The 27,633-nt window shown below is 40.3% G+C and overlaps 1 protein-coding gene and 1 long non-coding RNA gene across 3 annotated transcripts; both read right to left on the bottom strand.

The window, feature by feature from the left end:
• Positions 1 to 4,269: 4,269 nt before the first annotated feature.
• LOC108414468 (CMRF35-like molecule 8) lies at positions 4,270 to 25,391 on the bottom strand. 2 transcript variants are annotated; one of them, XM_037543580.1, is made up of 7 exons: positions 25,297 to 25,391; positions 24,882 to 25,211; positions 23,913 to 24,254; positions 5,627 to 5,731; positions 5,406 to 5,528; positions 4,913 to 4,965; positions 4,270 to 4,726 (listed from the first exon to the last, which is right to left on the bottom strand). In XM_037543580.1, the coding sequence occupies exons 1-7, from the start codon at positions 25,355 to 25,357 to the stop codon at positions 4,436 to 4,438; spliced, it is 1,305 nt and encodes a 434-aa protein (XP_037399477.1). In that variant the 5' UTR covers positions 25,358 to 25,391; the 3' UTR covers positions 4,270 to 4,435. The 2 variants fall into 2 exon arrangements, 1 of the variants encoding a protein (XP_037399477.1); XR_005131205.1 differs by lacking the exons at positions 4,270 to 4,726; positions 4,913 to 4,965; positions 5,406 to 5,528; ... (1 more) ...; positions 24,882 to 25,211; positions 25,297 to 25,391 and adding an exon at positions 6,852 to 11,179 and having other exon boundaries at positions 5,649 to 5,731.
• LOC119264769 lies at positions 19,564 to 20,492 on the bottom strand. Its single transcript, XR_005131207.1, has 3 exons — positions 20,460 to 20,492; positions 19,773 to 19,844; positions 19,564 to 19,586 (listed from the first exon to the last, which is right to left on the bottom strand). It is a non-coding gene; the product is annotated as an uncharacterized LOC119264769 (long non-coding RNA).
• Positions 25,392 to 27,633: the final 2,242 nt, after the last annotated feature.

The raw sequence follows: 27,633 nt of genomic DNA, 5'->3' as shown, positions 1-27,633 counted from the left end.
CTCTGAGGTTGATCTGTGTGATAAAGGCCTTGTATCCATGGTCAGATGTCCAGTTTGATTCAGCTCCACACCAGTATTCACCAGAGTCTCCCTCAGTCAGACGGTTGAAGCTCACAGTGAAGATCTGCTTTGCTCTGTCATCATGTAGAGAGAGTTTTCCCTCATTTATCCATCTTCTGCTCTCTTTAACTGATGTTTTATAAGTACAGTCAGCAGTGCCCACTCTCCTACAGAGGAACTTGGGGTCACTGCGGTGGGATTGTGGGTATTTGCAGCTGATGTTGACACTTCCTCCTACATGGCCAGTCACACTGACGCTCGTCGTGTAGTCTTGATCTGTCAATCATAAACAATCAGATGAAAGTGTTCAAACTCACCTACACAGTGTAGACAACATATCACTGATTTCTTTCTTATTTTACAGACATATGTGTGTTTATTATCCCTCATATCTTCATTTGATTACGACTCCTCCCTCTGCATATTCTGCCACTTCTCTGCAGGCCACACCCTTCTTCTGTAAGTACTTTTTGGAGGTTGAGGCATGAAGGATCTGGATATTTCTACTAAATGAATGCAGGAGAAGTCTGTATTCAGAGTTTCTAGGGATACACAAAGTCATTTTAATATGTAATTGAGTAATGAAAACTGGATGGTAAGAAGTTTTGAAATCTGGGAGAATTGGGGAAACATGAGGCTGGATCTGCCAACATCACAAAAAGTACTTTTGACAAATACCAAGTATGTAGAATCTAATAAACCTACAGTCATTATTACATATGAGAAAATACACAAATGCATTTCCACAGCTGGTATTAAACAGGACTTATCCAATCAGAGATGAGATGGACTGGCAAGGAGTCTGTGAAGAGAGAGATAATGTCTTTTGTCTTCTTATTCAGCCAAATAGAACATAATTCCCACTTTGTCTCATGTGCAGTCATCCTCACTGCAGCTGATGCTAATGATACAGGACGTTTAGGATAATAAACAGGTGCAGTGCTGGGAGAGACTTACCTTCCTCTACCTTCAGTTCCACTGGTGTGAGGACGTCAAAGTAGAAACTTATATCAACTGCACAGTGGTACGTTCCAGAATCCTCTACAGTGAGCTCCCTGATCACCACCCAGAACTGTGCAGCACTGGTGTCGTCAAACAGTGAGAATCTTCCACTGTTTATCCACTTATTTTTATCGTCTGTCCTGATCTTGTCAGGACAGTTTGGCCCTGAACCCTTACAGAGATATTTCCGGTTTGATGTGTATCGTGTCTCATATCTACACTTGATGAGGACTCCTCCTCCTGAATATCCCGTCACTCTCTCTGATTCTCCTCCACCTACTAAAAGAGGACAAATGTCCATCTGAGTAAAGGCTTCATTTGACTCTGCTGATAGTGCTGATTATTTAGAAGAGCATCTCCTTACCTGAAATCAGGAAGAGGGTGAAGATGAGGAGGATCTTCAAAGTCATTCCAGCTTTATCCATATTACCTCTAGGTCAAGTGTATTAGATGTGCTTATCTGTCTATTCTGTATCTTAGTCTCAGTATATCTTGCCTGTGGTTCAACTAAGCAGAACGATAAACCCGCCCATTTCCCTTTTAGCACCCGATGGGAGAAAGCGTGAAGATTTTCTTCTCTGCCTGCTGCACCAATGAAATGCAAAAAAACTTTGAAAGTTTGTTTGTCAAACCATTTCTGTTGGTAAATTTACTGAGTGCTCACTTTGACTGGCTTTATTTGGTCTGATTGTGTGACAAACTACAGAGTTCACCAGGCTTCTTCACCACTTCATAGTGTTTTATCTTGATCTTCTCTGTTTGGTTTCCGTTTCTTGAAAGTTCTCTGATGAGGCCCTCAACTCACGTGTAAATATATGTGTTATATGTGTAGTTCTAATGCAGGACAGCAGTGCTGTGATGTCATTTGTGAGTTGGTCTGAAAAAGGACTCACTAGTGCCATCTAGAGTGCAGCACATAGAAAGACAGCTGAACTGTACTGCAGTAGGAATGACCACTCGGCCTGGTGTCCTCAGTCTAAACATGATCAAAACTCGTAACGACATAGATCTGCTCTCCAAACTCACTCATACAGACTCAATGGAGGCAGAACTGCTGTGGAAACTCACTAAAACCTTCCCAGTGATCTCAGTAACGGCCTTTTACAGTGAAGACCTACAAAAGCAAAAACTCCTTCATGGAAGCATTTTAATATTTTATCTCAGAGCCTCTTCAAGATGATATGATTTTAAGGCAGGAGGTACGTCTCTAGTCATATTACACTTATCAAATGAATGCAGGGGAATCCATATTCATTGACCATCCCTTAGTCTGTGTCAGTATATAGGTCACTGTTTAGTGTTGTCCATGTGTTGAGCATTTGATTAGTAGAACTGTCTGCTGCTTTCTCCAAATTAGCTGACATTAATGAATATGCATGACTCCACTGTTGAATATTCATGTTCATGTCATTGATTCTGTGCTAATCTGTGTCAGAAGGCCTCTACTACCATCTACAGCACAATGTGTGTAACAACAGCACTGAGCAATCTTGTTCTCTTTGTCTTACAAATGTGATGAGAATCCCTTGTAATAACAATAGTTAATAAGGCATGTATTAGCTCTTAAATCACAATTGACTGATAACAAACTAATCAGGTATTAACAGTCACTCATCATTATTTAATACAACCCCTTTTAAAAAAAGTTGGGATGTTGTGTGACATAAATAAAAACACTGTGTGTAACTGAAAGTAGTACAAAGACAACATATCAAATATGGAAACTTGAAATCTTATATTTTCTAGACTCATATGCCCATTTTGAATTTGACGGCAGGAGCACGTATCAAAAAAGTTGGGACGGGGGCGTGTTCACCGCTGTGTTTCATCACGTCTTCTTTTAAGTTAAGTGATACTTTTTTAATCCCACAAACGGGGAAATTCCACCTCCACATTTAACCCATCCGTGAAGTGAAACACCACACACACTAGTGAAAACACACACTAGAGGCAGTGAGCACACTTGCCCAGAGCGGTGGGCAGCCCTATCCACGGCGCCCGGGGAGCAATTGGGGGTTAGGTGTCTTGCTCAAGGACACCTCAGTCATGGACTGTCGGCCCTGGGCATCGAACCGGTCACAGGGCCGGTTCCCTAACCTCCAGCCCACGACTGCCCACAACACTCTGTAAGCGTTTGGGAACTGAGGAGACACTGCTGTAGTTTTGAAAATCAAATATTTCAACAATTCTTGATGTAGGATTTCAGCTGCTCAGCAGTTTGGGGTCTCCTATGTCATATATTTAGTTTGTTATATGTTTGTTCATTTTGAGTGGAGATAGGTCTGGACTGCAGGCCGTCCACTTTAGCCCAGACTCTTTCACTACATTAGTGGACTAATAAGGATCACTTAGTCTAATTTATTACCAATTCTAGAGAAGCTCAATGGAACGTACAATATGTGTTATATTTCATAACTTCAGTGTAGCCATATGAAGAGACAGCACATGTTACATATCAGTTTACATTAATAAGCTTTTACGCATGTTATGATTCAGTCTTTTAACCATACAGCTTACATATTTGTTTCATAGCAGTTACTGAGTAATTCTTCAGAAATACACAATATGGCCAAAAGTTTGTGGACACATACTCCTCCAATGTTTCTTTCAGAAAAAAGACTGTTAAAATGGAGTTTCTTCCCCTCTGCTGCAGTACGTGTCTCTACTATTTGGGGAAGGCTTTACACTAAATATTGTAATATTGCTGTGAGGATTTGATTGCATTTAGCAGTGGGAGCACTGGTGAGATCAGGTATTGATGTTTGATGACCAGCTCTCGATCACTCCAACTCATCCCAAAGGTGTGGGATGGAGCGACATCACTCCAGGGAACAGAGCTCTGCTCCTCAGCTCAATGCTGGGATTCGTTGGGCATGGTGACCTTAGGCTCATGTGCGGCTGCTCCATTCTATTGGTCAGCGCTTTTCTATGGGGGTTATACAAGCTGTGTGTGCATTTGAACTCCTGCATCAGCAGTGAGAGCTACCAAAGTCACTAATAAGAAGGACTGTCCACAAACTTTTGGACATTTAGTTTTACTAAATAAGCAAAAATAACCTGTAGCTGTGCATCTTCTATCATATACATATAAAACAACAAATCACACAAAACACCCGCGTGTTTCACCAATTGCAAAACACTTCATGCATCATATGATCAACTTCAAATCCAAGGCTTATTACATACGAAAGCTTATTATATAATAACTACAGGATCTTCAATGTAAACTAGCTGATCGACTCTTTGGGCCTGTCGGTGGACCCTGGACATTTAAGCGGTTAACCCCAATGACAAATAACACATTTACAGACTTCAAGAAATAAAAGACTAGTAAATGGGTGAGAATACAAGCGTAGCATGAAAACTACTTCCACTAACATTCGACTGTGGCGTAGTCACATGAGTCGTTCTCCTTGTTGATGGTTGCCGTGGGAACAGCATCAGGAGAACTATCTGCATTCTTGCTGAAATTCATGGTTGCGTACGTTGGAACAGTCTGAGAAGGTTCTGAGGGGTTTGTGGATAACTGGACATTATCATAAAGAGTCTGAGAAGGTTCTGAGAGGTTTGTCGGTAGTTCAACAGTAGAGTAGACTGTGGAAGCTCCAGCATCTGAGACAGGAATGTCTTTAACCTCCTCATAGACATAGACATCACGGGAAACCTGAGAAGCAGAGATTTAAAAAGACAATAGAAACTACTCAAATTCAATTGAAGTAATCTCAACTATTGTAGCCCTTATAGAGCAGTTAGAGGTCAGTCTCCCAGTGTTTGACAGCTCGTTATTAAATATGTCGTTAGTGTATCTTTTACAATGAGATCCTGCATTGAAATAACAATCATGACTCACTGTGTGGTTGTCTGAGGAGCCTCTGTGTGATTGGCTTTGGATTGATGCTGGACCTGAGGAGGATGAAAAAATCCAAAAGCTCAGCTCTACATTAAGAACTGGCAAAGACATTGTGCTCAGTAGTAAATGATATATAATGTAGTCTGCCCTTCTTCTATCTGTTTGGACACGTGTTCATTTATAGCCAGCAGAGGGCAGCATCTGTCCATCACTGTTAGTCCACTGAGGCCTAGTGAATTTCTTCTTTTTTTCTCTAATGAATGTGTTTAATTCATGCTGCTGTCACTTCTGAACACACAGATCTGAAAAGTGTTTGGGAGAATCCAGTAATTTGTCCAGTGACTGAATGGAATTTGTAATAAATCAGCCCAAAACCACAGGACTGAAATTGTCTTCACTAAACATTGTTTCCTGTGATGAAGTTAGTAGGTCAAGTAACAGTGTGTGTATGTCTAAGTACCCAATGTGTGTGTATGTTTGTATGTGATGGTACCTCGAGTTTTGTTTCTCTTTCTAAGAGCCACGATGAAGAATAAGAGTCCAATCAGGAGCAGCAGCACAGCCACAGACACACCAATGACCACAGAGGAAACTGGAAATGCTGGAGGTGGAGAACCTAAAGTAGAGAATCAGATACAAACATCAATCTGATCATTTGGTCAAACGAACAATATCAAGGCAGAGGTTCTTTGTTTCTACATTGAGTGTTAATACCTGTAGCAGACAGTGGAGATGATGTGGTTTCAGGAGTTGACGATGTGGTTGTTTGTGTGGTTGATGAACTGATGTGTGTTGATGACTGTGGTAGAACATCTGGACCTGAAGGGAAAATGTCAGTTTGTTTAGGTGTTTGTGTAGATGTCATTATTGCTGACTGACCCCAGTTTACCAGGATATATACAGTCTGAATATTATATCTACTGAAGTCTTAAATGAGGGACTCTTGCAGTTGTAGATGTAGATGAGTTTGTTTCTGTGCTGTGGTTTCTTTAGTTGCGATGCTGTAAAGGTGTAGGAACAAACTCTTCGGTGACACTCGTCTCTTGCATATAAAGATGTTTATTAGCATTGAGAGGTCGAAGTCACAGACAAGCCTTCGCGAAAGAGCTTGGAGAGAAAAGCCAATTGTTTCTCTGACACGTCCGTTTACAACTCCAGGTTTTATACCGGTGTGGCCATCTGGTTTCTGTCCTCAATTTCGATGTATGGATCTTCTTTAGCCAAATTTGGTATAAACATACGTTATTGTCCAGAGTAGCCCCAGTCTGATATATAGCATTGTTTACATTCAGGGGGGGCCCATCCTGTGCAGCTGCCTCCTGAATCAGCTCCACCATAAATAAATATAAACTCAAACCAGAATCTACACAATCTAATAACCAATGATAGAAAATAATGTTACGACTATAGAATTAATAAGGTCAAATTCACCACAGTTCCCCCCTTTTTTGGGACATTTACGTCTCAAAAAACCAAGGAAAGGCTCTTACTAACATACTTTAAATACATGGAGTGCGAGAACGAAAAACCTGTCAGGCAGTTTTCTTTCTTAAATGTCCATCAAACAATCTAGACAGGAAAAAGTCTCTCGCGGTCCTCCTGCCCTGAGCAACCACCTATTGTACTCCATGTCAATCTTAAAAGGATGATAACAAATCACTTTGGCAAATACATTTGAAACCTCAGAAAATAAAATCAAAAATGTCCACCTTCCAGCTGGTCAACCCATCGGACTTTCCAGCAGACCTGTCCCTGCCTAGCAGCCATATCCCTAGCCATCGAAAAAAGAAAAAAACATCTGAGGTCCCAAAGTACTTACCCCATAACAGAAACATCATTCTTCAAACAGGTACAATAAACGGAATAACACCAATTATAACATAATGGAACACAAACAAATACTTGTAAAGGTATACATAAACATAAAAATATGTCACACTGAAGCTCCTCCTTGACTCTGGACAGTCCATCACAGCATCGTAGTGTCAATGATGTCGTGAATAGGAACATCCTCCAGTCCACTTTATTCTCTCTGTTGGGACAAGTTCCTTCAGCATTCCCAGTGGCCTTTCCCCCCTTTTTTCTCTCATACTAGAGGAAAGAAAGAAAGCACCAGCCAGTATCTTTTTGCAAAACCACTGACATACAGTAATATATTGATTAATACATTAGTTATAAATCAAATAAATGGAAATTAAGTATCCCATTACATAATGACAAAAGACAAGAATAAATGTCAAGATTATAATAAGCTCAATACTCAAATTGGATATTTATCCATCAATTTAGATGTTAGCACTTCTTCCTCTTCTATATCAGTCATCTGTAAGACTGACAACTGACCATTTTCCCCTGGCATCACAACTCCTACCCATTTCAATAACATAGCTTTCGCACAGGTCAATATCAGCGTACAAAAACAAAACATTGCACACAATGATATAACCACTGCTATCAGAACCTGAACTATAGCTGACCCCAACGGACCCAACTTCTCTAGCAACCAAGCATTAGCTGACCATCCAGCTCCCTCAGAAGGACCAAATGCATCTCTTATATGTTTCAATGCTTCTATAACATTAGTTATGTTATCAGTGCTATCAGGAATTAAAGTATAACAGTCGTCTCCTGTCAAATTCAAAGCTACACAAAGACCTCCTTGTTTAGCTAAAATGTAATCAAGCACCATATCATGTTTCAACAATGTCAATCTATGACTCTTTTGAGTATTGGACAAATATTCAAAACCTTTTATTGTCTCATTTGCAAAACCTTGTAATGTGTAAGTAATATTATCAATATGATCAGCCAAAAACGTCACACCATACCATGGAAATATTCCAATTCCCCACTTCTCTCCAAGACTTATTCTCCAATGATAGGCTTCCAAGTCATGAAATTTTGCCATCTCTCTTTTCCTCCTATTTCCCAAATGACCACTAGATGAGTTCTCACGAGGATCTTGTCCTATCCCTACAGTAAAAACTTCATACGGTAGCTTTAACGTTGCCATATAACAACAACCTGTCCATCCATATGGCAAAAATATATAAGCTTTATCACCACAAACCCACCAAATGTCCTTAAAATTCCCAATAGTTACATTTCCTGGTGAAATTTGATTCCTTACCATTAAAGTTACACTTGACTTTCGCTTTGGTAAATGAAAAACCACTTCATATAAGTTTTCCCAAGGATACTTTGTACGATCACCCAAAGTCATCATATAAGTCTTACACTCTGATATTCCCATAAACACCCCTGGACCTCCACGAGTGTTATTTGAGCAAAAACACTTGTCAGCCTGCACTGGTTTCACCTCTATTGCCTCAGGAATCGCCGTCATCACATCCTCATGCTGATCAAGTAAATTTATGTATGGCAAGTTACTTAACCAAGCACATTCTAACTGGGGTCTAAACAAATTCGATGATATAGCCATCCATCTATTTTGTGGCGAGTGTTGATGGTATAACATCCACGATACTACATAATATTGACATTTGATAGCTAATGGTTCCGGCACCGCTTCTAAAATTAAAGACCATGAACCTGGTGCTGGAACCTTCACTATACATGGACCATCCACTTTACCCACTGATCTCACAGAATGAGTCAACTGCTGAAACCATAAATTTCTCCCCGCAAATGGGTCTGCTATTTTCATTGCTGAGGAATCAAATCCATATGCTTTCCACTTAGCTTCTCTCTTCTGTAATGCACGATAACGGTCAATCATACCTTCTGATATCCAATCAGAATAAAAAAACTCATCATCCACCATTGGTTCTCTAATTTCAAAAGTCTCATTACTAGTCTTCACACTAGACTCTATCTTTAGCATAGACTTCTGAGTTACATTTACCCCCTCTTTAAATTTTAATGATGTCATATCAAATGTCTGTGTCACATTTACAGAGTTCATAGGCAACAAAGATGTTGTCTCTGTTTCATTAGCCAAAATTAGCCTTGTCCTATCTTCACTTGTAATGTTTCCTGCAGTGACAATAGTAGAGGCTGTCACCATTGCTGTAGTAACATTCAACCCCTTCAGAGACATAGCTAAAGTAGTAGTCTGTATTGATGTATTAACACTCTTAGTTATTTCCTGAGCTAAAGTAGTAACCCTCATCTGTGTATTATTCACCCTCGGAGTAGTTGCTGTAAGTACTCCAGTAGGACTCACATCTTTTAACACAACTACCACCTTACGAGTTATGTGGCCTTCTCTCCACCCCTTACTAGATGGCACAAACTTAAAATGTTGCTTGAAATAAGTACATGTATATTCTCCCTGATCTTCCCATGTGACATTACGCACAAAAAGTGAACAATCATTCTTAACTTTGAACCACCTCATGGCATTATATAAAAGATACTTCCTCTTATCATGAGGAACTGCATCAACTTCAGGTCCCTCTAACAGCACATCTTCACCACGACTATTTCTCCACTGAGGAGGATTATTACCTCCAACATTAAATCTCTCACATCGACAGGGAAGATGAACCCCTCTTCCTATTTTAGCTCTAACTACCATCTTTAAAGGATCTGGTGTTGTCAAAATTATCTGAGAAGCTTCTGTAGTTAAATATGACTCATCTAGCAGAGTTATATTATCTAAAATCCTTTCTCCCTCAATTCTCGTACCGTTTGGGTCTAACTCTTTTCCGAACTGGCCTTGGACTCCTCCTTCTAACTGAACCCCCTGATGATCCTGCAGCTGAGTTACTGCCCTTTGTGGCCTTTGACGCTTCACACTCCACTGAAATAGGTTCTGCTGGTTCTGGGACATATTGGAAGTCAATGTCACCAAACCTTTTTTCCTGTCCATTAACTGCAGAGTCACTTCTGGCATCATCAGAAATGTACACAACATCATCAACATCTTCCACCCCATGGACAATCTCACCTTCTGAAATTTGACTCTAGAAATCTCTATGCATTTCGATTTCTTCACATTGTTCTGCATTCCCTTCTGACTGTTTTGAACCCTCATCATGACTCTGCGAACATGGCAACTCATCACTTGGTGCTTTAACACAATGTGAGAAATGATACCACGTTGGAGACCCTTTAACCTGGACTGCGGTTCCTGTACTGCGAACAACTTCAAACGGTCCTTCACGTCGTTCATTATACCACTTCCTTCTAAACACCTTCACGAACACCTTGTCCCCTGGTTGTATTGTGTCCCTCTTTTGCTCATCAAGTCTCTCCTGCACCTCCTCTTTCTTTTGCCTATCAGAAACATACGCAGATATTTTTTTATGCAAGGTATCCATATATGTAACATATGCTCGCATCTCATCTTCTAAAAGAGATAAGCTCGGACCTTTCCCACTTGTACGTAAACAAGACATTGGCATCCGCCTTCCTGTAAGCAACTCATGAGGTGTCATATGCAAATCACGCAACTCACTTGATCGGCATACCATTAGCGCCAACGGAAGCGCCGCTACCCAATTCAATCCCGTATGCTGACAGATCTTAATAATACGGTTTTTCAGAACTCCATTCATTCTTTCACAAATTCCCTGACTTTGTGGATGATAGACTGCACCAAACCGCTGCTTGATTCCTAGTTTTTGCAAAATCAGTTTCATTGTCTTATCCACAAACTCTCGTCCATTATCCGAGCATGCATTCAAACAAAGAGTTTGTGGATGAAACAAAAAACTGGCCTCTTTTTTTTTTTTCCTGTGTGGAAATCAAGGGTTGGGGTCAGAATTCCATCCGCAAGTCTCCACGTCACACACTCTCCGACTGCCTCCTCTTCTCGTGGCTCCTCCCCCCATATAAGGCAGAGAACAAGCAAAAACTTCAGTACATTTCACAGAACGGAGCCAACCACTTCACTCTCATCAGCACAAAGCCCCCCAATTCATGCACATCACTTCCACAACTCCACAGTTAAACAATTCCACACCACTCATAAAACAGGAGCCTAGCACACCTCATGGACCCACAGTTTTCTCATGCACATCACTTCCACATTGCCCTTCTTTTCCAAACTCTCAAGAACAAAACTTTTCGCGCAACCCTAATAATTCTCAAATCTCCTATGTACCCTAAGGTATATTTTAAACATTTGGAGCTCGTACAAAGGTCTGTCCACTCCTGCATCCACACCCGAACATACTCTCCAGAACCTCCACCCAGGGCACCCCACCGTGAAGCCCGCTTGCCCCCCTGACAGCATGACAGAGAGTGACTGCAGAATAGCACCAAGCCAGTAATTAGAGACCCGAGCAAAATCAAATCTGAACTCTCAGGGGCCACTTTTCAGTGGTCACCCTCAGAGCATACTCAAAAATGACCAGCCCAAGTACAGTAACCCCAGCAGTGGAACCCCCTGGGACCATTCCCATGGAGACCGTACTCAAATCCTGAGTATATTGAGAACCGGTCCGGCCGCGCGCTGACCGGAGTCGGACTCACTCAGTCTTGAGACTGTCTTAGGATTTCTGCAGTTTCAGAGTCACCCTAATCAGGTCGAGAGAGGCACAAAAGCCACACAGCACAGCACCCCAGAATAGAAAAAGCTCATGAAGAGACGACCAGGCACGAACACAGACAACAGACCGACCCAGCACCAGTCCAATACTATTCTCACCTATATTAGCAAATACTCTCCTACTAACCAGCAAACAAACATATATACCCTATTTTAAATAGTCTTTCTCAGGGGCTTATAGGGATCACTTAACTTACGTGTCCTTTCAAAAAGGCTCATTTTCTATCAAATCCCCCTTGAAAGCTCATGGTTTTTATTCCTAATTTATTAACAAATACTCTCCTCATTTACCTTAAACAATAAAAGTCCTCCTTAGGGCTCATGAAAACTCCTAATTCGTCCTTTGTGGGGCTTATAAACTTTAATCTCACTATGTCCTCCTTATAAGAGGCTCATAAATGTATTTCTAAGTCCCCTACAAAGGCTCATAGATTTATTCATATTCATAAAGTACACATTAACTAATTCTAAACTGTCCCCTTGGAGGCTCATAAAGTTTCAACAATACAAGCAGAATTCCTTTTCTTCATTAATACACAGCTTTCATACATTCACTCTTCATCCACACAGCAGATCTGCATCTTAGAAACTGACACACTCAGAAAACTTAACCACACACGCATATCCAACCAACGCACACACACAGCTGCGCAGACACAACCAACACACACACATAGCTGCACAGACACAACCAACACACACACATAGCTGCACAGACACAACCAACACACACACACAGCTGCACAGACACAGAAGCTGCTTCGCACACACTGAGAAAGAAGCTAAGGAGGAGGGGCGCTCAGCTCACACACAGACACACACAGGTTAACTGGCCCCCCTTTTTTCGCAGACAGAGAGAGAGAGATAGAGAGAGAGAGAGAGAGAAAGAATGACTAGTTTTTTTTTTTTTTCACAACACACACAGACTATTTCAACAAAACACACACAAATTCCACATAAAAATTCTCTCACACAGGGACTGATCATTTCCCATTCATTCATACCCTAGACGCATACGTTATGGCCGCATTCCTTTATTTTCCTTATCCTTTAAAAACTCTAAATTTATGCTACCTTTGAGACAAAGTTATCCTAACGACAAGACAGCATCCATCCCGAGTGGCCAACTACAGGCGAGGGGCTTCTTTCTACGCCGGATTTGCAACTTTAACCTCCAGTCTTATAAACTCATTATAAAACTGACCTTGACATCAACTAATAATAATCAAGGTTTTTATCGGCCTGCCTATTGCAGCCTCTTACAAGAGGGCTTTCTTTCCCCATTTGTGGCCCCTTTTCCTTTACTCTTTTCCTTTCCTTATTTCTCTTTACACTTTTTCCTTTTTACACTTCACTTTACTTCTTCTCTTTGTTCCTTCACTTTTCTCTATTGCCTTTAACTACCGAATTCCCTAGGCCCAGGGTGTTCTCCCCCAAATTTAGACTATTACACTTATTCCTCAAGGCCCAAGTTTCACACTGTGGCGAATGAAAACACATGACTTACTGTTAACGAGATAAAAAGGGCCCTAATCTGCGTTACGCTTGCATAATGTCAATCAATCCCACTTCTAGTGTTACTCCTAGGGTATTAACTTCTTCTTAACTCTATTTACTCTTTTCTACTCTTTTTTCCCTTTATTCTACCATACTCCCCCCTGTTGCGGCGTATTACAACGCAACAAAACAAAATTTAGAACGAAGAGGCAAACCCACAACCAAGACAGCATGGCACACCCACACAAAGCCCTTTAACGGTGCGACCAAACAGCACAGCAGAACAACACAGCCTCACCGAATGGACCAGCGCTCACACGTGAGAAAAACTCACCCTTTTCTGCCGGCAATACGAGCGAAGGTAGATGCGCTGAAGCGGTCGTCTGCACCTGATGGCCACAGCACGTCCGAAGTTCGTGACGCCAAATTCTTGTCACTTCACTCTTCATCCTGTTCGTGACGCCAAATTCTTGTGGTTTCTTTAGTTGCGATGCTGTAAAGGTGTAGGAACAAACTCTTCGGTGACACTCGTCTCTTGCATATAAAGATGTTTATTAGCATTGAGAGGTCGAAGTCACAGACAAGCCTTCGCGAAAGAGCTTGGAGAGAAAAGCCAATTGTTTCTCTGACACGTCCGTTTACAACTCCAGGTTTTATACCGGTGTGGCCATCTGGTTTCTGTCCTCAATTTCGATGTATGGATCTTCTTTAGCCAAATTTGGTATAAACATACGTTATTGTCCAGAGTAGCCCTAGTCTGATATATAGCATTGTTTACATTCAGGGGGGGCCCATCCTGTGCAGCTGCCTCCTGAATCAGCTCCACCATAAATAAATATAAACTCAAACCAGAATCTACACAATCTAATAACCAATATGATAGAAAATAATGTTACGACTATAGAATTAATAAGGTCAAATTCACCACAGTGCTCTTTGGAGTTGACCTGGGCAGTCAGTACACTTGCCCAGAGCGGTGGGCAGCTCTATCTGCAGTGCCCAGGGGAGCAGTTGGGGGTTAGGTGCCTTAATCAAGGGCAACCAGTCATTTTGTTCATGGAGATGATGGAAAAAAGTCTCTTCAGGTGTCATTACACATCCTCATAAAACTGTCCTTATTTCTTAATGAGTACATTTACATCTACGGCATTTGGCTGACACTCTTATCCAGACCGACTTAAAATTTGATCATTTTACACAGGGAGGCCAAGGCCGTGTTAGGAGTCTTGCCCAAGGACTCTTATTGGTATAGTGTAGGGTGTTTGCCCTGGTGGGGATTGAACCCCAGTCTACAAGGCAGAGGTGTTAACCACTACACTAACCAACCACCCAAGTAAGTTAGTTATTAAGTAAGTTATGAGTAAGTTATAAAAACAAACTACATTTAAAATGGTTATTTATGCATTTTCATGTAGTTCTTTTGTGTATATTTGAGGATATAAACAAAATAACAGACTTTGATCTCAATCTTTTTTTTTTTTAGACAGACTTTTTCCAGACTGCAGACTCAATGAAATTCAATGATAGAATCTTATAAGACTGTAATGATCTTACAACCCCAATTCAAATGAAGTCGGTATGTTGTGTAAAACATAAATAAAAACAGAATACGATGATTTGCAAATCCTGTTCAACCGATATTCAGTTGAATACACTACAAAGACGAGATATTTCATGTTCAAACGGATAAACTTTGTTGTTTTTTGCAAATATTCACTCATTTTGAATTTGATGCCTGCAACACGTTCCAAAGAAGTTGGGACAGGGGCAACAAAAGACAGGGAAAGTTGAGGAATGCTCAAAAAACACCTGTTTGGAACATTCCACAGGTGAACAGGTTAATTGGAAAAAGGTGAGTGTCATGATTGGGTATAAAGGGAGCATCCTTGAAAGGCTCAGTCGTTCACAAGCAAGGATGGGGCGAGGTTCACCACTTTGTGAACAACATTGTTAAGAATAATGTTTTTCAACGTGCAATTGAAAGGAATTTAGGGATTTCATCATCTACAGTCCATAATATCATCAAAAGATTCAGAGAATCTGGAGAAATCTCTGCAAGTAAGCGGCAAGGCAGAAAACCAACATTGAATGCCCGTGACCTTCGATCCCTCAGACAGCACTGCATTAAAAACCCACATCATTCACTGTAAAACCTGATGAGTTAAGTAAACTCAAATGGTTTGAGGAAACTGATTGCCTTAAACCATTTAAGTTTAATAACTCAAACTATCTGAGCCTAAAATAATTTCTAACATGAGTGGGAACAACGGACATAATCATTGTAATATAGAATTGAGTAAATTAAGTGACTTGTACTAACTCTGTTCACAGTTTTAATGTCACTTTATTTAAGTATTCTGGACTCGTTTAACAGTTGTACTACCTCATTCAAATTAAGTATGTCTGACTTAACAGACTTGCACTACACTAACTTAAATTCATTGTTTTTACACAACTCCATAAAATCAAGTTGAACTAACTCATTTTCAACTATTAAGGTTAAAAAACTAGGCTACAGTTGTACGAACTTCCTATCAAACAGTAGCAACTCATTTCATTTAAGGAAACCGATTGCCTTAAATAATTTAAGTTGCATTAACTCAAATCAAAAACATTTTTTAAGAACAGCTATAAATGCAAGAATCACTACCAAAACATTTACATGTAAACATTTATTTTGTCTGATAACTTAAACAGCAATGAATATCCTCCCACAGCTGACACAAAAACTAAAGTTGTTCAAAACAAAACACCACCAAAAAAAAAAAACCTAAAATAAATAAAATAGTTGGAAAAGAGAGCAACACAGTTAAATAAGCAATCTTTAAAAGCATAAACATTACTGTTTTAAATAAAATCAAGAAAGAGGAATGTGGAATTAAAACATTGCTATAAGGTACACACACCTTAAAGAATATCACTGTCACAGTCTGTTCCTGTGGTTAAAGTATCATTCTGTCAACAAAAAACACTATTATCAGCTAAATGTGCCTTACATGCACAGCCTTGACTGTGTTTGAGAACAGCTATAAATGGAAGAGTCATTACCAAAATATTTACATGTCAGCCTCAATTTCAACAACACTGAACACAACCAATTGTTGGTAGAATCATGACCTGAACAAGTTACAAAGAAACATAAAAATAAAAACACTAGTTCTCAGCAAAATGTGTGTTATGTACACAGTCTCAGTACACATTTCCATCAATGGTTATTGCTGAATTTTTTTACCCAAACAAATTGTACTTCAACACTTTTCACCACCAGTTCTTTGCCAAACGAGTACACTTCACTGATCTGCTTATAGTAATAGTCATATTTATTAACCTTGTGAACCTAGTTAAATCTAGATGCACTAACAATAGAACACAATAACTTAGCATACAATAATTACCTGCCTCTTTGATCAATTAATTTTGATTAATTAATTTCAGCACGAACAATGATACTGGGGGAAAAAAACCCACTAATGGCCTGGTTCTCTGGAACATGTATATTGTTTTTGGTAGTAAAACCTTTGGCAGGTTAATTATTTTTCACTATTGGGCTTATGCATTAAAGCCCAATGATTACATTCAAGCACCATTGACCTGTCAGAACATATTCAGTCTGAGAAAATCAATCTAGCTCATTCCTCAATGCCTGCAACTTCGGTTTGAGTTGCCTTCTTCCATCATCAAGATTTAAGATGACAATCTGGACGAACTCAAAGAAGCCTGCCAACTTCTCTGGATAGCTCAAATGTAGAGCAAACAGTAAGCCAAACAAATTTACCAGTGCATCTGCCCAAGATCTGTGGGACATTACCACCTGATCCTCAAGGATAACCGATACACTGAGTGGCTGAAACGGGATTACTGAAGGCACATTGTCTTCATCTACCACAGCCACCAGTGCCACTGGCCCCTTGAGGAATTCTTCAAACTCCTCCTCCTGAAAGAAGAAAACACCATTAGATATGATGGGTTCATGAAAGGAAAAATACTGGCATCAAGTCCTGTACAAAACATAAACCATGCAGGGGTATTAAACCCCCCCCCCCCAAAAAAAACCACATTCTCAACATAGCAAACAATGATAGCCACACTTTTTTTATGGAGAACAGTTGCATATCTGCACCAACAAGATGAATAAAAGTAAGAGAATATATAAATGTACCTTGCAGTTCTTGAAGACTGCTGATGAGTCTTCTTTCAAGTAGAGTGGTAGGCCAGCCAAAGCTGCTACTCTTGCTGCGCTTATGTCATTCTTATCCTGATGCACAAATGTGAGTATGTTTACACATATACTAAAGCTTACGCCAATATTTAATACATTGTACATCAATCTTACCTGCTCAGCATATGCCCTCAGAAGATTTGCCATCTTCTCTCCGAATATTCCTGTTCTCTTTTTTTTGTAGAGTTGAAGAAGCTGTTGTGTATATTTATCGAGTCCAGCGAAGAAGGAAAATGGCAGGTCTGATTGGTGATCCTGTGGAATTCACTATAAAGCTGTATCAAAAGCAAAAGCACATTATGAACTACTTCATCAAACATGGGTCATAGTGGCGCTGTGACCTTTTATGACAACAGTAAGGCCATTTCTTGTAAGTATAAAAATAATGTTCTTAAATCTGTGTGGCAATCAAGGTACTGTCACAGCTATTACATTGGCTGGATACAATATTTCTACTTTGTTTTTGTTGAATGCTCCTCATATTTCTACTTACTTGGGCTTCACCAAAGAGGGCAGGCCATCTTTCTTTCAAATCCGCAATGGGACTAGTAGAATTCACAATCTCTTCACGCCGAAGCGCAAAGGTGCGTTGCATGTGTTGATGGATGAGAATCATGTTTCTTTCTGCTGTCGTTTTCTTGAACTCTTCCACCATTGCTAGCCTCAGTGTCTCCAATGTGTCCTTATTCTCACCAGAAGGGTAATTAGGGAGGAAATTGACTTCACCTCTTCTGGGTCTTTTTATACTTGACCGGGATGCTGATGCTTCTGGATTGCTCTTGCTGCGCTTTCCTGCATTGACCGCCACATCTTTTACACCAGCTCTGCTTAGTTTCGTTCGGTAGTTGCCCATCTTGAAGCAAAGGCTGTTCTTCCAGCCATCATATCCTGTTTTGGAACCTCTCTCTCTCAGGCAAGGGTGTTTAGTCACAAGCGCCTCTGACGCTTTGCGTATCTGTTCACCACTTGGATATGCTTTGAGTTTATATATTTCAGCAGCCATCCCCTCTAGAATATTATGTTTTTGGTCCCTGGTCAATATCAGAGATTTCCCTTCCTTCTCAAATGTACAGTTGCCCTCTTTTAAAGTATACTCCACCTCGTATGAGAACGTCGGAACAACGAAGACCTCTGGCCATCTACTGAGACGGTCTGGTGAATCTGTATTATCTGAGAGCATCACTGTTTCATCGGTACTGGTTGAACTGAGATCATACTCTACTAGTCTGACTATCTTTATGGTTGCCTTAGATGGCAGGTCCTCCATATTCACTAGATTGCAGAGGGCATTATCAAAATCAGGGTCTTGAAACTGCAGCCGAATGTCATAGGTCAATTCCAGCTTGTTTTTCACCTCAAATATAAGGTCATTAACAGTTTCAGGACGAGAAGGCAAAATAAGCTTTTCAGCATTTTCATCATCAAGGATGACCCTTAGTTTTAGCTGCGTTGCCATTTCAATTGCATTCAGCAAGCCTGTAACAAACACAAACCAATGCAAATATTGGTTAATAGTTGTGAAGGTACCCGAAATATTCACTGAAACATTTGTTACACCATGTCACCACAGACCCCACCTATTACACTCTGTAGGCAATCAAGAAGAATGAGATAGCTGCTGGATCTGGTGCTGCTCTTTTACTCAGAAACTGGAATGAAATGTTTAGTTGTAAGCATTATTTTGCTTGACACTTTATAAGCAAACAATGGAATTCGGTCCTTCAGCTCACATACAGATTTCACTGTATGGCCCTTTCCTTCATGAACTGTGAGCTCATATGATCGCAAATGCTCAATATACCAAACCTCAAAATCTCTGAGTAAGAAAAATATTTCATTGGCAAAAAGTAATATGTTTTTGATCTCTTTGAACACAGGCAGGGCACCATGGACACCTGTGCACACAAACATGCCAACCACAAAAGGTGTGCCATCAATGGTTACCTGTTTTGTGCCATACACACTACTACTTTTTGTGAAGCTTGATACAAATGCATGTACATCTGTGGGCAAAGATTCAACAAAGACAGATTCCATTTTAGATGTCTGCACTGGTGGCTTAAAAAATCTTGGTGATGTCAAGTAGAAAGACAGCATTTTTTGGTGTCTCTCTGCCAAAGTTTTTAATACATTTTTGAAATTGTGCGTGCCACGGATTATTTTCTTAAAAACTTTGTGCTTCCCTTCAAACCTCATTGTCCACAGATGCACCAGAGGACCAAAGCGCTTTATGAGCTCAGGGTAGTGCTCAAGATAATGGTGTTTAGGCCGCAACTGTAGGTTGGGGAATGCATCCTGAAGCAGCTGCCTGTGATCAGAAATCTTACAAGCCATGTACTGTATACTTTCATCTGTGAACGTATGAGACACAGCAAGATCTACTATATCCTTTAACTCCATTAAAATCTCCCAAAATGTATCCCCTTCTGGAACTTTTGAGCCTATGAGAAGTGGAAGCAGTCTAAGCAAAGTGTGGTTCTCATGCCCATTCCCACCTATTGTTCCTCGAGTGCCAAAGTTTTGCGGAATCGGGTGGGGGTGGTCAACTTTGTCATTATGCTGGTAGGAAAAGGTCATTATTGCCCTATTCAAATCCTCCAGAGAGAAATATTTTTTCATTATCATACCTTTTAAACAGAGAGCAAGCTCCACTGGAATAACACCTTCTAACAGATCATGTAGGATGTCGGGTGGAAATCCTGTGATGGGATGAAAAAAAGACAGATGGTCAGAGAGAACACAAGTATCTTTAACACCATAATCTTCTTGATTGTGACTGTCCTTTATTCTTTGAATAAGGTGATCATGTTGCTCTTTTGTCCTCATCTCACAACTTCCAGCATCTGATGTCTGCATGTCATTCCTGGTAGCAAGGCAAAACCGGCAGCAGCATGAACACCTAAAACTCTCTTTCAAGCCAGCTAGCCCATGGGCAGCAAGGTTATCAGCGACAACAGAGAACACTGTTCCTCTAAGACAGTCTCCAACTGTCTCAATGTAGACACCTTCCACTTCCAAGGTCTTAAGGTCATTCAAGAGAGGTGCAAACACTTTTGCATATCCAAACTGTCGTACATCATTAGAATTACACAAAAGAGCAAGTTGCATTGAGTGTAATGCTGAGCGGTATTTTGCTGGCAGGTTAGCTAAAATCCAGTAAACAGCATATATTTTGTGTATTTTCTTTGAAGTTCCAAGAGGGTTAGCAATTTCAAATTCATCCACATAGAGAATTACAGATATCTTCATTCCCTCACCTGAAAGAAGTGGATTTTCATGATAGTAAGAGCCATCACGATATGAAGAATACTCACCAGGCTGCTGTGTGTTGGTTTCTTGGATGGCCTCAGAAACGTCAGCTTTATTTAGCAAAACCTGCAGAGATGAGAGAATGGGCACATACATATAAGCATGCTGGGAAGACTCAATGAGGTACTCGACAGGCTTAACATATGGAAACTTTTCTTCATAATATGATTTTCTCCTCTTAGCTGTTGACAGAGGAGCTTCACATGTAATGGATTTGTGCAAAATATTACTCTCTGAAACTGCCTGGACAACTTCATTTACAACTGTGTCCGTAAAAGAGCAGTTATGCTTATTCAGTATTTTGATAACAGCTTCTTTGACAATAGGTTCTGAAAGTGAAAATAACTGATCAATGTGCTCAATAATTTCCTGCGTTGCTCTTTCTGATACATGCAGAATTGTCTGCAACTTCAAAAAGAATGCTGCTAGATTATACTGCAATTGTTCTGCTAATTCACCAGTGCTGGTACCTGTCTCTGGTATGGTTTCATCTTCATCCGACACATCTAAAGGATCTTGTTCAATTTCCCGGTCATGAGAAATATCTGTCTCACTTTGCACAACAATGGATACATCAAATTCTGAAGCATTATGATGTTCCCTACACTTGTGAGAATTAAACGTGGAGTAGACATTTGTTTTAAATGTGCAGTGCCTAAAAGGACATGGCACTGTTTGCTTCTGTCTTAAATGACCTCTTAAATGAAGAAACATATCCTTCTCCTCAAATGGCTGCTTAAAATCACACAGAGGACAATGAAAAGCTAAACTGTCGACTACACTGACACTAGTTCTGTCTTCTTTCCTTTTCACAGGATGCACTCTAGACATGTGTATCTTGAGCGAATTGAAAGTGCTAAATGTGCACATGCAGTGGTGATACAAGCATGGCAAGGGTGAAACTGTTGAATACTGTCCATGCTGGAGTCTGTAATGTCTTAATAACTGTACTTTGATGGAGCTAGAGAATACACACAACTTGCATTTCCACATTATGTATCCCACCTCGGCCAACACCTAACATCAAAAGAACAATGCAAATAATTTTGTCAAGAGTAAGTTCACAACAGGACAAGGTGCATATCTAAATTCGACAGATTGATTCGGGAAAAAGTTTACATCACGATTTACCAACACAATGTGGCAAAACTTGGATATCTACCACTTGCTGAGCCTACTCACCCACAAAACAAGCACTCGTTAAGTTAGTCGTTTATAATCAGTAACATTTAATAAATGTGCTGTCCATTGGTTTGCTTCTTAACAACTCAACTAGCATTAATCAATGTTACTTCAGTACAACGTGTCTGGTACACTCACGGCAAAGTTTATCAAGTTCTGTACTGATTAAGCATAAAATGGACGAGTGATGCTAGGTAGTGCTAGCTACTCAGCGGGTTAGCTGGCTAGGCTCAGCTGCTGCATTATTTTTGTGGCGTTACTTTCAAGTTTTCCAAGTTCGTGTAGTTAGATAAAATGACTGATAGCCAACAAATGTCTAATTCAGCCAACAGACATAGTCAAAACAATAGTTAACATAAAAAGCAATTTTACATCCAAAATGCAGCAGCAGGGCGAATATGAACGGCTGACCTCAACGCTTGTCCGTGTTCAAATGTCCGTTGCTAACACTGAATACTCCCTTCAGTAAGCTAGCTGGCTAGCATGCTAGGCTGTCACATAAAACGTTAGCTTGTTATTTGCCATAAGCTTGTAACAAAATAACCGGCGTATTTGCTTGGTTTAGTCTAATACTTTAATAATTCCGAGATCCAAAAATATATGACAAACAAATAGGCTGTTTCTCTCACCTTCGAAGTCCCAGTGATGATCTCTTTTGCTGGAGATGATCCTCAGGTGTTCACAAGTGCTTTCAGGGTGAAGGCTTTGGAGTTTCAGCAACGTTCCATGTAATTAGTAGGGCTGGCAGTGTATTCAAGACGTTACGTGAGAGGCGAGTTTCGATTTGATTCCGAACAGTTTGCACGCATACGTGCCCAAATGGACTTAGAAATATTTTACTGGCACAGTCTATTAACAGTAGTCTCTCGCTAAAATGTATCCTTACAGAACACAGATCTGAATTTGGATTGTATTTGACATAAGATAAAGTGGAAAATGAAGTAAAATGGGGGAAAAATTTCTTTCCACAACTTTAGAAATTGTAAACTTAGTTAACAGTAGTTAATAGAAAATAGTAAAGATTACATATTTTAATAAATTCATATTAACTCAAATTATACCAAGATGATGATCTAACTCAAAACAATCAAGTTTTTATTGCAACAAATCGTTTTGAGTTAGTTTGACTTTATCAGCATGAGTGATGATAAATTTCTGTGTTATTTAAGTTATGTTAACTTAATTATATTAGTAAGAAATGCAGTTAGGTTTTACAGTGTTCTGTAACGGATATTCCCACATGGGCTCAGGAACACTTCAGAAAACCACTGTCAGTGAACTCAGTTCGTCGCTCCATCTACAAGTGCAAGTTAAAACTCTGCCATGCAAAGTGAAGCCACATATCAACACCACCCAGAAACGCCGCCGGCTTCTCTGGGCCCGAGCTCATCTGAGATGGACTGACGCAGAGTGGAAAAGTGTCCTGTGGTCTGACGAGTCCACATTTCAAACTGTTTTTGGAAATCATGGATGTCGTTTCCTCCGGGCCAAAGAGGAAAAGGACTGTTCGGATTGTTTTCAGCGCAAAGTTCAAAAGCCAGCATCTCTGATGGTGTGGGGGGGTGTTAGTGCCAATGGCAGGGGTAACCTGCACATCTGTGAAGGCCCCATTAATGCTGAAAGGTACATCCAGGTTTTGGAGCAACATCTGCTGCCATCCAAGCAGCGTCTTTTTCAGGGACGTCCTGCTTATTTCAGCAAGACAATGCCAAGCCACATTCTACACGTGTTACAACAGCGTGTCTTTGTAGTAAAAGAGTGCGGGTACTAGACTGGCCTGCCTGCCAGACCTGTCTCCCATTGAAAATGTGTGGCATACTATGAAGCGCAAAATCCGACAGCGGAGCCCCCGGACTGTTGAGCAACTGAAGCTGTACATCAAGCAAGAATGGGAAAGAATTCCACCTACAAAGCTTCAACAATTACTGTCCTCAGTTCCCAAACGCTTATTGAGTGTTGTTAAAAGGAAAGGTGGTGTAACACAGTGGTAAACACGCCCCTGTCCCAACTTCTTTGGAACATGTTGCAGGCATCAAATTCAAAATGAGTGAATATTTGTAAAAAACAACAAAGTTTATCCATTTGAACATTAAATATCTCGTCTTTGTAGTGTATTCAATATAGATTGAAAAGGATTTGCAAATCATCGTATTCTGTTTTTATTTATGTTTTACACAACGTCCCAACTTCATTGGAATTGGGGTTGTACTTTAAAATGATAAAATATATAGAAGACTCTAAATGTAAACAGATGAATTTCATTCATATCTACTCACCAGTAACTCTGAGGTTGATCTGGGTGATATAGGCCTTGTATCCATGGTCAGATGTCCAGTCTGATTCAGCTCCACACCAGTATTCACCAGAGTCTCCCTCAGTCAGACTGTTGATGATCACTGTGAAGATCTGCTTTGCTCTGTCATCATGTAGAGAGAGTTTTCCCTCATTTATCCATCTTCCGCTCTCTTTAACTGATGTTTTATAACTAGAGTCACCATGGTCCATCATTCTACAGAGGAACTTGGCGTCACTGCTGTGGGATTGTGGGTATTTGCAGCTGATGTTGACACTTCCTCCTACATGGCCAGTCACACTGACGCTCTTCTCGTAGTCTTGATCTGTCAGTCATAAACAATCAGATGAACGTGTTCAAACTCACCTACACAGTGTAGACAACATATCACTGATTTCTTTCTTATTTTACAGACAGATGTGTGTTTATTATCCCTCATATCTTCATTTGATTACGACTCCTCCCTCTGCATATTCTGCCACTTCTCTGCAGGCCACACCGATCTTCTGTAAGTACTTTTTGGAGGTTGAGGCATGAAGGATCTGAATATTTCTACTAAATGAATGCAGGAGAAGTCTGTATTCAGAGTTTCTAGGTAAGAAGTTTCTTGGGAGAATTGGGGAAACATGAGGCTGGATCTGCCAACATCACAAAAAGTACTTTTGACAAATACCAAGTATGTAGAATCTAATAAACCTACAGTCATTATTACATATGAGAAAATACACAAATGCATTTCCACAGCTGGTATTAAACAGGACTTATCCAATCAGAGATGAGATGGACTGGCAAGGAGTCTGTGAAGAGAGAGATAATGTCTTTTGTCTTCTTATTCAGCCAAATAGAACATAATTCCCACTTTGTCTCATGTGCAGTCATCCTCACTGCAGCTGATGCTAATGATACAGGACATTTAGGATAATAAACAGGTGCAGTGCTGGGAGAGACTCACCTTCCTCTACCTTCAGTTCCACTGGTGTGAGGATGTCAAAGTCCAAAGTTCTATCAACTGCACAGTGGTACGTTCCAGAATCCTCTACAGTGAGCTCCCTGATCACCACCCAGAACTGTGCTGCTCTGGTGTCGTCAAACAGTGAGAATCTTCCTCTGTTTATCCACTCATTTTTAACTCCGGTCTTGATTTGATCAGTACATGTGAGCCCTGGCCATGAACCCTTACAGAGGTATTTCTGGTTTGATGTGTATTGTGTCTCATATCTACACTTGATGAGGACTCCTCCTCCTGAATATCCCATCACTCTCTCTGATTCTCCTCCACCTACTAAAAGAGGACAAACGTCCATCTGAGTAAAGGCTTCATTTGACTCTGCTGATAGTGCTGATTATATAGAAGAGCATCTCCTTACCTGAAATCAGGAAGAGGGTGAAGATGAGGAAGATCTTCAAAGTCATTCCAGCTTTATCCATATTACCTCTAGGTCACGTGTATTAGATGTGCTTATCTGTCTATTCTGTATCTTACTCTTAATATATCCTGTCTGTGGTTCAACTAAGCAGAACGATAAACCCGCCCATTTCCCTTTTAGCACCCGATGGGAGAAAGCGTGAAGATTTTCTTCTCTGCCTGCTGCAACAATGAAATGCAAAAAAACTTTGAAAGTTTGTTTGTCAAACCATTTCTGTTGGTAAATTTACTGAGTGCTCACTTTGACTGGCTTTATTTGGTCTGATTGTGTGACAAAAGACAGAGTTCACCAGGCTTCTTCACCACTTCATAGTGTTTTATCTTGATCTTCTCTGTTTGGTTTCCGTTTCTTGAAAGTTCTCTGATGAGGCCCTCAACTCACGTCTAAATATAGTTGTGTGTAGTTCTAATGCAGGACAGCAGTGCTGTGATGTCATTTGTGAGCTGGTCTGAAAAAGGACTCACTAGTGCCTTCTAGAGTGCAGCACGTAGAAAGACAGCTGAACTGTACTGCAGTAGGAATGACCACTCGGCCTGGTGTCCTCAGTCTAAACATGATCAAAACTAGTAACGACACAGATCTGCTCTCCAAACTCACTCATACAGACTCAATGGAGGCAGAACTGCTGTGGAAACTCACTGAAACCTTCCCAGTGATCTCAGTCATGGCCTTTTACAGTGAAGACCTACAAAAGCAAAAACTCCTTCATGGAAGCATTTTAATATTTGATCTCAGAGCCTCTTTAAGACGATATGATTTTAAGGCAGGAGGCACGTCTCTAGTCATATTACACTTATCAAATGAATGCAGGGGAATCCATATTCATTGACCATCCCTTAGTCTGTGTCAGTATATAGGTCACTGTTTAGTGTTGTACATGTGTTGAGCATTTGATTAGTAGAACTGTCTGCTGCTTTCTCCAAATTAGCTGACATTAATGAATATGCATGACTCCACTGTTGAATATTCATGTTCATGTCATTGATTCTGTGCTAATCTGTGTCAGAAGGCCTCTACTGCCATCTACAGCACAATGTGTGTAACAACAGCACTGAGCAATCTTGTTCTCTTTGTCTTACAAATGTGATGAGAATCCCTTGTAATAACAATAGTTAATAAGGCATGTATTAGCTCTTAAATCACAATTGACTGATAACAAACTAATCAGGTATTAAAAGTCACTCATCATTATTTAATACAACCCCTTTTAAAAAAGTTGGGATGTTGTGTGACATAAATAAAAACACTGTGTGTAACTGAAAGTAGTACAAAGACAACATATCAAATATGGAAACTTCAAATCTTATATTTTCTAGACTTATATGCCCATTTTGAATTTGACGGCAGGAGCACGTATCAAAAAAGTTGGGACGGGGGCGTGTTCACCGCTGTGTTTCATCACGTCTTCTTTTAAGTTAAGTGATACATTTTTTAATCCCACAAACGGGGAAATTCCACCTCCACATTTAACCCAACCATGAAGTGAAACACCACATACACACTAGTGAATACACACACACTAGGGGGCAGTGAGCACACTTGCCCAGAGCGGTGGGCAGCCTTATCCACAGTGCCCGGGGAGCAATTGGGGTTTAGGTGTCTTGCTCAAGGACACCTCAGTCATGGACTGTCGGCCCTAGGCATCAAACTGGTCACAGGGCCAGTTCCCTAACCTCCAGCCCACTACTGGAGGTCTCCTTTGTCATATATTTGGTTTTGTTATATGTTGGTTTGTTTGAGTGGAGATAGGTCTGGACTGCAGGCCGTCCACTTTAGCCCAGACTCTTTCACTACATTAGTGGACTAATAAGGATCACTTAGTCTAATTTATTACCAATTCTAGAGAAGCTCAATGGAACGTACAATATGTGTTATATTTCATAACTTCAGTGTAGCCATATGAAGAGACAGCACAGGTTACATATCAGTTTACATTAATAAGCTTTACGCATGTTATGATTCAGTCTTTTAACCATACAGCTTACATATTTGTTTCATAGCAGTTACTGAGTAATTCTTCAGAAATACACTATATGACCAAAAGTTTGTGGACACATACTCCTCCAATGTTTCTTTCAGAAAAAAGACTGTTAAAATGGAGTTTCTTCCCCTCTGCTGCAGTACGTGTCTCAACTATTTGGGGAAGGCTTTACACTAAATATTGTAATATTGCTGTGAGGATTTGATTGCATTTAGCAGTGGGAGCACTGGTGAGATCAGGTATTGATGTTTGATGACCAGCTCTCGGTCACTCCAACTCATCCCAAAGGTGTGGGA

Source organism: Pygocentrus nattereri, chromosome 12, assembly GCF_015220715.1.
Source record: "Pygocentrus nattereri isolate fPygNat1 chromosome 12, fPygNat1.pri, whole genome shotgun sequence".
NCBI classification, from domain to species: domain Eukaryota; kingdom Metazoa; phylum Chordata; class Actinopteri; order Characiformes; family Serrasalmidae; genus Pygocentrus; species Pygocentrus nattereri.
This window is presented reverse-complemented; position numbering and strand designations above follow the sequence as displayed.

What these genes read in the sequence shown, in the direction of transcription:
- LOC108414468 (XM_037543580.1), bottom strand. Translation starts at nt 25,357, where the DNA reads ATGGATAAAGCTGGAATGACTTTGAAGATCTTCCTCATCTTCACCCTC. An exon ending in CACCCTCTTCCTGATTTCAG is followed by an intron (nt 25,212 to 25,296) that starts GTAAGGAGATGC and finishes GTCCTCTTTTAG; the next exon opens with TAGGTGGAGGAGAATCAGAG. An exon ending in GCTCCTCAGACAACCACACA is followed by an intron (nt 4,727 to 4,912) that starts GTGAGTCATGAT and finishes TCTGCTTCTCAG; the next exon opens with GTTTCCCGTGATGTCTATGT.